Source organism: Sceloporus undulatus, chromosome 4 (assembly GCF_019175285.1).
Source record: "Sceloporus undulatus isolate JIND9_A2432 ecotype Alabama chromosome 4, SceUnd_v1.1, whole genome shotgun sequence".
NCBI classification, from domain to species: Eukaryota; Metazoa; Chordata; class Lepidosauria; order Squamata; family Phrynosomatidae; genus Sceloporus; species Sceloporus undulatus.
In genome coordinates this window covers 77560046-77571051 of record NC_056525.1, presented here as the reverse complement: position 1 = coordinate 77571051, position 11006 = coordinate 77560046, and the positions used below count along the sequence as shown (strand labels likewise).

The 11006-nt window shown below is 40.6% G+C and overlaps 1 protein-coding gene across 1 annotated transcript in view; it reads left to right on the top strand.

The window, feature by feature from the left end:
• The window catches only part of PDZK1IP1 (PDZK1 interacting protein 1), an 18539-nt gene extending 10868 nt beyond the window's left edge, over positions 1-7671 (top strand). Inside the window, exons 2-4 of the mRNA XM_042464090.1 lie at positions 883-991; positions 3778-3888; positions 7115-7671. Of these exons, the coding sequence (XP_042320024.1) occupies positions 883-991; positions 3778-3888; positions 7115-7223 (329 nt within the window). The 3' untranslated portion in view covers positions 7224-7671. The remainder of the gene's footprint in view (positions 1-882; positions 992-3777; positions 3889-7114) is intronic.
• The last annotated feature ends 3335 nt before the right edge of the window (positions 7672-11006 follow it).

The window sequence follows — 11006 nt, the reverse complement described above, 5'->3', positions numbered from 1 at the left end:
AAAAAACAGCACACAACAAAATTTTGTATTAAATAAATGAGTACATATATAAGGGAATGAATAAATAATATTTTCTTGCTCTTTCCTGCATTAATATTACAAAGTCAATTAACTGCAAACTTGGCATGTCTGGGAAAATGTCAGGTCCTAAACAGAGCAAAGCTTGGGCGTAACAAGTTAAAATAACTTATTTACTTGTAACTTCCTAGTAAGAGGATAACAAAATAACATTCCTAAAATTGTGGGGGAAATGGCATTGATGACACATTTTGGTGGGCATCCTAGTAGTATGGCATTTTTTCCACGGCTTTAGGAATGTTAGAGCAAGTAAGTAAAGAGCTGCTTTTAAAATATATAACCAGCATATTAACTAACTACTTTTGTGACAGTGGAACAATAGCTTAACAAATTACCTTTAAAAGTAACCTCTCCAAGCTTTCAGTGAGATGATCATGAACTTAAGCAACATTTCTAAGCAAAATTAGTGAACAGAAGTTCTTCATTCCCAACCATTTATCCTCAGATATTGGCTCATCACATAGTTGATCAGAAATAAAATCATGGCATTATTTCATGAGTACTCTTCTTTGTAGTGGACACTTGTTTATGGCATGATATAAGAAAGAAAGATAATTTATATATGGTGTTTAGAATAAAGATTTTAATCTTCTAGATTTACATATGTGCAGCTTTTCAGGTATTGTTACTCCTATTTAGACACTTATTAAACATAACACTAAGCTTGGTATTTAACAGAAATGTATCTCTTCCAGATGCATGATAGCTTATAGCCTTTGTGCACATTACAACTGATACAGAACTAGGCTACCCACCTGTATTAGGAGCCATAATAATCTTGTTTTAAATCCCTTTTCTTTGTAGGTCATGGGCCACTCCAGCCATGGATGCAAGGGGCCATTGCAGTTACAGTCTTCTTGGTTTTGGCATTAGTTGCCTTTGTTGTCAATAGATTATGGTGCCAAGATAAGCAGTAAGTGTTGATTTTCGTTTCCTACATTTCAATGTAGAAAGATAGTGGTATGATGATGCACTCATTTTTAATACAGGTTGCATCACCTGAAGTAGGTGCAATGTCAGACGTTCTGCAGTTGGGTTTTCATGGGTATTTATTTATTTAACAATTTGTATTGTGTTCTATATCTGAGGATCCCAGGGCACTTGTACAACACAATCAGTTTTAAAAGAATATGAATGATTTTAAAAGGCTGAAAGCATTTAACACTTAAGACAATTTAAAACCAGTTAAAGCAACTTAAAATAATGTAAACTATAGTGAATGTGCAGATTGAATAAAATCTGTTAGATCCCAAAGGCTTTAATAAAAAACTCATATATATGTGATTCCAGAATTGATCTGTTTCTGTGTCAATGGGTAGAACCACACCAGTAAATAATCCAGCTCCAGTGTGCAGTATTATGTTGCAGTTTCACCCTATTAATGCCACAATGACTGGTAATAAACCTTGCTGAAATTGTATTGATACTCACACATTTTGTTTTGGTAGCTCTTCATGTATTTAATCCAATACGTTTATGAATATACATATATATGGTAAAAGCTGCAGAGGTAAAAGGTAAAAGCTGGGATTGATGGGTTGAAGATAAACAGTAAAAGACTCCCCACTACTGTTTTTCAAATGTAATCCACTTTATACTGAATTTGCTCCAAGCGGAGAAAATATTCTGCCCCACAACACAAAACAGAAGCCTCCCATTGGTGTGTTTGTGTGTGTGAAATCAGCATTATGACAAGATTCATTTCCCATTCTTCAGAGTGGCTTTTAACCTTAAAAAGACACAGAGAATCACCAGAAGATCTTACCACACCTAGTTTGGTACTCAGAATGTAGCATTTGAGATCAAATCTATGAACACATCTAGACTGGCCCTTAGAACGTAGCATTAGGGATTGAAGCTATGCCCTCTCCTACAGTTCCTTGCCAAGGTTGTGCAGCATTTGCTCATTTTATCTTTATAGAGTGACTCCAGAATTGATCTGTTTCTGTGTCAGTGGGTGGATCCACACCAGCAAATATAATCCAGCCCTCTTGTTTACTGACAGACAATTGAGGATAATGTGCTGGCCAAAATGGTAGCTTCTTCTTGTTTTCCTGTATGAACAGTCTGTAATCTAGAATCAATCCCTTATTCTCCTGTGACCAAGCACTACGGTGGAGTGGTGGTGGTTGGAGAGAAACCCAGTAGTGGTGGACAAGCTTTTTTGCAAGGAAGATTAACTGGTGGAAGTGTCTTGATAAATTTCTTTGGAGTCCTAGAACTCCCTGAAACCCAGTTCACAAATCCCTGATCTATCAGATCATTTATTTCGTACTGCCAATATTATCCAGAATTATCAATTATGGTCTGTGTTAAATAACATTATGCATATTAGCTATGTAGCAAAGTTGGTAAGGGAACCTGATCAGGGAATAGTGAAGCTGCACATCAGGATACCGGGAAAAGTGTTTGGATGCACATGAGGCTCTACCTATGTGAATCAGCAATCCCTAGCTAGTGGCTTGTTGTGCATCGGTCCTATTGCGCATCAGTCCCGAGGCATAATTGTCAATTTGCTGACTCAACTACATAATAGCATAACAGCCCCTTGCTGAATACAAATGTTGAGAAGCTGTTCAGTTCTAATTCCCTTAGACTTTGGCCCGCAAAGTGAATTCTGGTCATTGTATGTCACAACAATATTGTATAATTTTATTCTACTAACATTTACAACCACAACAATTATATGGGATACAAGGTGGCTGTCCAATAATCCATTGTTATTTTTTGCTGTGTAAATGTTTCTTTCTGAACATACTATGAGAACCAAAATATTTCCTCTAACTGCCCCGCCAGTTTGTCCTTGAACTGACATCTTTATTTGAGACCTTTTATCAATTGCCTCTATTGTTGGGACAGGCTCTCTGTCTGTAGAATGCTTTCTCTAGGAAGGTGTGCCTGACACTTTCTTTACTGTCACTTAGGCCTGAAAGACATGGGCAAAATGACGCAGCTTCAGGCCACATTGGGAGTGTGGTGTTTAGATGATGCATGCCCCAAACACAGCCTGAAGGTCTGCTGAGGATGTGCCATCACAGAAGATCTGGGCCAAGAAGGAGCAGATAGAATCTGCTTCTTTCACCAGCCCAGTTCAGAACTGTGGCAGCAGCCTAGATTGGGGCTGGGCATGTGCGGTTGCCATGAACCCAACGCAAACGGTGCCAGTGCAGCCTTGCACCGCTCCATCCGGGCCGTCTGTTTCAAGCCTTAGATGTGAAAGACTCTTCTCTTTTCAGATTTTTAAAACCTTACAAACTGGGATGGTTCTCTGTGTTGGTTATTCAGTAGTTCCACTATTTTACCAAAAATTGTAACTCCTGCTATTCTTTTACTGTTGTTTAAAGTTCTACAGTACTTAATGGGGGTATCTCGCTCTACCTTACTCAGTCCATACGTTTTACTGCTTTTTCATTTACAATATATGATTTTTAATGATTGTTAGACATTACCTGTGAATGTAATGATGATAATAATAATAATAATAATAATAATAATTATTATTATTATTATTATTATTATTTATTTGTGTCATGCCCCATCTGCACTCAGGCAATCAGAGCGGCTCAGTGTACATGGCTCTTGACGTTATAGTTTGTAAAAAACCTCAACAACAAAGAAACGTTAAGTTTCGGGTGTGTACATGTGGACATAATATCCATCCTTCTTATCTCCTAATGCTTCCTCTAATTCTATCTGCAGTAATTCCTTGGAAGGGAGAAACAAAGAGTTCTCAATGGAAGTTAACAAAGAAGAGGTAGTCATTTCTAATGGCACAGAAGGAAGGTATTCAGCAACTGCAGCAAATTTTAGGTTTGTATAACTAAGGGGTGGTGGTGGTGAAGCAGACAGATGGCAAGGAGCAGCCTATGGCTGTTCCAACCATGATTGGGCCAATCTCAAAGCAGGCTGCCACCTGCGGTCTCAAGTCTCACTGCGCTGGAGCCAGATTAAAATAGTTCCTTTTTGCGGCAGCTTTGGGCTCTGGTTATGCTTCCTTGGAGCAACTTCTAGCCACTTTGGGGGCATGTGTCATGTAAATGCCATGTCCCCAAAGTGGCCAGAAGCTGCTTCTTTTAGCTCATGCATTTCAGGCCTAAGTAAAATATAACAGTATACACACATCTACTCTGGTAAACCTCAATCCCGTCCCCAATGCTATTTAACATTTGTATGAAGCCGCTGAGAGAAATCATCCATAGACATGGGGTGGGGTGTTATCAGTATGCTGATGACACCGAAATATATTTCTCCATGTCTCGGTCATCAGCAATGATGACAGATGGCATTTCTTCCCTCAATGTCTTGAGGCAGTAATGGACTCGATGAGGGAAAACAAGCTCAAGCTGAATCCAGACAAAACGGAGGTACTTACAGTCAGGGTCCCCAAACCAGGCATCGGGTTGCATCCTCCAGTCATAGAGGGATTCACGCTCTCCTCAAAGGACTGTGTTCGCAGTCTGGGGGTGCTTCTTGATCTGACGCTTCAAATGTCAAATCAAGTGAATGTGACAGTCAAGAGCGTTTGTTATCAGCTTCAGCTGATACGCCAGCTGCACCCATTCCTGGAACTGGGGGACCTTGAAACTGTAGTACACACACTGGTAACTTCAAGACTCAATTTTTGCAATGCGCTCTACATGGGGCTACCCTTGTGCCTAGTCCAGAAACTGCAACTGGTACAGAATATGGTGGTCAGGCTGATTACTGGAACATCCAGGAGTGACCATATAACACAAATATTAAAGTCACTCCACTGGCTGCCTATTCGTTTTCGGGCACAGTACAAGGTGTTGGTTATCACTTGGGTTTGGTCTTGGGCCCAACTTATCTAAGGGATTGCCTACTTCCATAAAATCTGCCCGGTACACTCAGGTCCTCTGAGAAGAATCTATTGCAGCCTATAAAAACCAGACTGAATGTGACCTCCCAGAAGACCTTTTCTGCAACCGCTCCCAGTCTATGGAATTGCCTGCCAGATGAGATCCGTCAAATCACTAACTTTGACAGCTTCAAGAAAGCTGTCAAGACAGATCTCCTTCGGCAAAGCCTGCCCAGAATAAATTACTCGGCCATGTGATGATTTCCTCACATATATGTGATGACTCTGCCCACCGTTATTGGTTTTTAATAGTTTATGTAATTTTAATCTTATATTGTTTAATCTCTTTTTAAATGGGAGATACTTTGTATATATGGTTGTATTATTTTAATATTGTAAGCTGTTTTGATTGTTTTAACAAAAAGCGGGATATAAATAAAAGTTTTATTTATTATTTTATTTATTAATTGTGTTCAATTGGGGCGTATGCCCAGGTATATACATGTAGAATTGCAATCCAAGTCTGTCTAAGCCTGTCTCACATACCAAATGAAAATAGTTATGAACTTCATGAGAAGGTAGGACTCCAGACTAGCTCCAGGCTACTTTTCTGATAACTCCTTCATGTTTCTGTTACTTTCTCTGTTATCTTGACAGATCTCTTGCCAATTGACCACACTGCACCATTAGAGCATTTTGAAAACACTTTAATTGTCCTGGTTACATGTTATAGAATTCTAGGACTTGTAGTTGAGCCAGGTATTTAGAATTATCTGCTTGAATTTTACCTGTTATGTATCTCTGCATATATTTAATTATGTAGCAGAGATGCTAAGAAACCCAGTTACTGAATTGTGAAGATGTGTAGTGGGACACTGGCAACTATGCCTGATGAACATTGAAGTCCAGTGCTCACTGGAACCAATGTGATGTGCATTTGTCCTGCTGTGCATTGTTCCAATTGTGCACTGAGTGTCAATGCCCTGGTATCCATTGTGCACTGGTCAATTGTACCTCGATCCCGTTATGTATCAGGCACCAATGTTCATTGGTCCATATCGGTCCAATATCATTGGTCACTTTGCCAGTTCTGCTACATAGTAACATAACAGCAGCTCTCTACTGGATGTGGGTGTTATGTAACTATGCAATTCTGATTCCCACAGATATTAGTCCACTGACAAACATGCAAACCCCCAGTAGGATTCTGGCTACCTGCTGCCTGAAAAAACAGCAGAAAATTCTAAATACAATCTAAATAAAGATTTCTGGGAATATTAGTCCAAGTAATGTTTCCAAGTTCTGATTTATTTCTTCATGCATACATATGTGCACACCTCCACAAGTATCTGTGCATCGCATATAGTACAGTGGACCCTTGTTTGGTTCCAAGATCCCCCATGGATAACAAAATCGGTGAATGCTCAAGTCCCATTAATAACAACAACAACAACAACAACAACAACAACAACAACAATAGGATTTATTTATATGCCACCCAATCACTGGGAATCCGGGTGGCTTACAACAGAATGGATAATAGACTGTTCCCTGCCCTCAGGCTTACAATCTAAGAAGACACAACACAAAAGGAGAAGGGAATGGTGAGGGGGGGAGGGGATCAGGTTCAGCATTCCTCTCTCCCTCTGAGGCCTGGACCAAGGCAGATGGACCGGAGGGAGGGCTCTTTTTCTAAATCGAGGCCAGGCCCGATAGCATGTCCTTTCACTCTCTCCCAGGCCAGAAGATGACAGTTGGAAGGAAGGAGGGCAGGGCTCTTCCTCTCTAGTGCTATAATGACATAGCAAAATGGTATCCTTTATAAAAAATGGAAAATCAAAGTTTGATATTTGAAATTTATACTTTTTTTGGAACATTTTTAAACTGTGGATGCTTGAATCCATGTATAAAAAATCCGTGTATAAGAAGGGACAACTGTATCAAACAAGCACCTGTGCATCACATTCTGATTTCATACAATAGATCCTTCCTTCCATCCTCATGAAATCAGTTGCTGTTCAGTACTGACATGAACATCAGTCTAGTATTGTTGTTAAAAAACCAGAAATGCCTGAGTTGAACCCCTTGCTCAGCTGCAGATCTCACTATGTAATCTTGGATTAACAACATAATCTACCTTGCAAAATCAGGATATGTGTGTATTATAGTGGAATACAATGTAATAAAAAAATCTCCTCCCTACCCTTAATATTTCAGATGTGAAGAAGTCCCATATGTGTATGAAAATGAAGTTGAGCTTGAGTGTGACAACACAGCTGCACATCATGGTGAAAAAAACCCTGAAGTTCTTACTACTTGCATGTAGTCTCACCATCTCTGGGCATCACTCACTTCTCAATCCTTTCTTTTAAAAACCCTCATAATATAAACTGTTGCTAAGCAACTGGGACTCGGAAGACTCTAGGAATTTTTGTTATATCATCTAAAGATCTACCAGTAGTTCCAAAACTATTCCCTCTTCTGGTGCCATGGGAACACTGCAGAGGCAGACCTGTTACGAAGCTTTGTTCATTTGGATAAAGTCACCATAAATCAAATATGCAATCTTCAGAAGTAAATTGTATGCATTTCTTGCCATATCTACATCCGACGAGCTTTTGTTATTTGACAGTGTACTTTGCTGATAGTTACTTATAGCATAAAGTTGTTATTTCTTAATGAACACAGGGACAAAATCCCATGTATCATTTATCAATATAATAATGGATGACTGTTTTAAAAATGTTGTAACTGGTAAAGTAATTTGTTCTTAACTGAAGTGTAGGTATTTCAATTATGGACATCAGTTTATGGATGTTGGCTGCTCAGATGTCAGCCAACAAGTCATGCCAGACAAATGTAATCTCTTTCTTTGATAAAATTACCAGCTTGGTAGATGAAGGGAATGCTGTGGATATAGTATATCTTGATTTCAGTAAGGTTTTTGACAGGGTTCCCCATGACATTCTCACAAACAAGCTTGTAAAATGTGGGCTGGACAAGGCAACTGTTAAGTGGATTTGTAATTGGTTGACCGGCCGAACCCAAAGGGTGCTCAACAATGGCACCTTTTCATCCTGGAGAGAAGTAACCAGTGGGGTCCCACAGGGCTCTGTCCTGGGCCCAGTGCTATTCAACATCTTTATCAATGACTTGGAGGAAAAAATTGGGGGAATACTTATCAAATTTGCAGATGACACTAAAGTAGGAGGAATAGCTAATACTCCAGAGGACAGGATCAAGATTCAAAATGACCTGAATAGACTAGAAAGCTGGGCCAGAGCTAACAGAATGAACTTCAACAGGGAGAAATGTAAGGTACTGCACTTAGGGCGAAAAAATGAAATGCACAGATATAGGATGGGAGACACCTGGCTTAAGGAGACAACATGTGAAAGGGATCTAGGAGTCCAAGTAGACCACAAGTTGAACATGAGTCAACAGTGTGATGCGGCAGCTAACAAGGCCAATGCGATTTTAGGCTGCATCAATAGAAGTATCGTATCTAGATCCAGGGAAGTAATAGTGCCACTATATTCTGCTCTGGTCAGGCCCCACCTGGAATATTGTGTCCAGTTCTGGGCGCCACAATTCAAAAAGGACATTGAGAAACTGGAGCGTGTCCAAAGGAGGGCGACTAAAATGGTGAAAGGTCTGGAAACCTTGCCCTATGAGGAACGACTCAGGGAGCTGGGGATGTTTAGCCTGGAGAAGAGAAGGTTAAGAGGTGATATGATAGCCCTATTTAAATACTTGAAGGGATGTCATATTGAGGAGGGAGCAAACTTGTTTTCTGCTGCTCCAGAGACTAGGACCCGGAGCAATGGATGCAAGCTACAGGAAAAGAGATTCCACCTCAACATTAGGAGGAATTTCCTGACAGTAAGGGCTGTTCCACAGTGGAACACACTTCCTCGGAGTGTAGTGGAGTCTCCCTCCTTGGAGGTCTTCAAACAGAGGCTGGATGGCCATCTGTCGACGATGCTTTGATCTGGATTTCCTGCATGGCAGGGGGTTGGACTGGATGGCCCTTGCGGTCTCTTCCAACTCTATGATTCTATGATTCTATGATTAAATTTTCTACACATGTATAGGACATAAAAATATTCCATGTTACAGAAAGTTACAGGATTTGTCCAACAGTCTTTCCCAGTGGTTTCCACCAAGCTGCAGAAATGTTTTCCTTCCTTAAAAGCTCTACATTCCTTTCCCCCAACACATTAACCACAACTAGATCATTAACTTTTAGATTACCTCAGGTAACCTCATAATAATGATTGAGTAACATGCTACTTTGAGGCCTGAGAGGCCATGCTGGTGTTAGCCATGGCCTTTCTCCTCAACTGTTTTCATCCTGTACTGATATAAGAGAAAGAACGGATATGTTGGACAAGACCTCTGAAATCACATGCACCAAGGGAAATCTTCTCACAGCATGATTCTGTAAAAGGCATGAAATGCTCTCTCATTTTAATTTTGTTCATATATATATATATATATATAGAGAGAGAGAGAGAGAGAGAGAAAGGCCCCATTCACACTGACCTTTTTGCACTGGAAGGAACTGGGAAGATTCGCCCCCCCCCCCCACCAAATTCCTCCGGAAACAAGTGCCCACTACCTTAATCAGGGTATTTTAACCCTGAATGCCCTCTAAGCTCCTACAGAGAAACTGATTTAAAATGAAGGTGCCTTTGCTGTCAATCAAATTCAGTTCTGTGTTCGTCATAGGTGACATTTCCTGCACCCATTGGGCAACTGGAAGTGTGCTTCCCCCCTTCTTTTTTTTTTAAACCAGGTGCCAGTATGCACATATTTTTCAAATTTAAAAACCTCTGTGTGTGTGTGTGTGTGTGTGTGTGTGTGTGTGTGTTTTGTGGATATTTGGGTCACTGCAGGTTATGGATCTTCCCTTGGCCCCCAAAATGCAATCTAATGCCATCTCTGCATCCTGCATCCACCCTCCTTGCCACCCCAGAGTGCCTCATACACACGTAATAATAATAATAATAATAATAATAATAATAATAATAATAATAATAATAATAAATTATTCATCACCTCGGAATGCCAGAAAAGGATGCCATGCATTCTTTGCTTTCCCTCAGCTACCCCTGAATTCCTTACAGACAGTAGCAAAAGCATTCTGTATCAATTTGCCAAATTGGAAAGAAAAACGTTTGTAACATTCACAAAGAAAAAAAGCCGCCTGCAAAGTGCCCTGCTGCTGGAAGCAAGGAAATGAAAGGGAAAGTGAACAGGCAGGCAGGCACATTCTAGCTATATATCTATCTACTGGTAGCAAAAAACATGTGCATAGTCTGTCAAAAATAATTAAAAATAAAAATAAAAAGAGAGAGAGAAAGCTGCCTGGTGCGAGAGGGAAGCTTGTTCCATTTTGTGCCCTCCCTCTGACCTAATTCCCTTCCCTGAACTTGACCCTTCATCCTGCTCCTTCCTTCTCTTCCTCCTGCTCCATTACAGATTGCCCTCCATGGCCCACTTCTTCCCCCCAGCTCCTACATCCTCCTCCTCCTCCTCCGTCACTCTTGCCACCCTTTCTCCAGTTCCACCCTCTACCCTCCCTCTGACTGCCCTTTGTATCCCCCATCAGTCACCCCGATTGCCCTTTGCATCCTGTCACTCCGATTGCCCTTTTCTGCATCCTTCCTCCGCCTCCTTCTCCTCCTACTTCACCCCAATGAAGGGGAGGGAATGTTCTGCCCACTGCCTTCCCTCTGACATAAATCCCTCCCCTGAACTTGCCCTGATCATGATCAGGGGCAAGTTCATATTCACCGAACACGTTTTTTTCAAAGGATACAGGTTTTACCCTGATTCCAAATGAGCCACGCTAAGGGGCATTTGCCCCGAAACAGTTGTAGAAGCCTCGGATACGCTTGTGGGAGATTCGTGGCGAATATGAACTTAACGTGCAAGATTCGGTTCCTGATCTGGGATAAAAGGTAGTCTGAATGGCCCCATAGGCAGTTCATACAGGCTAGAAGTCAAAAGAAAAATATTTTAAAGTAAAAATGCATTAATTTGAATTAAAGATGACTCAGATTAACTCACACTTTCATTTCAATTAAAGACCAGAAAACTTTTA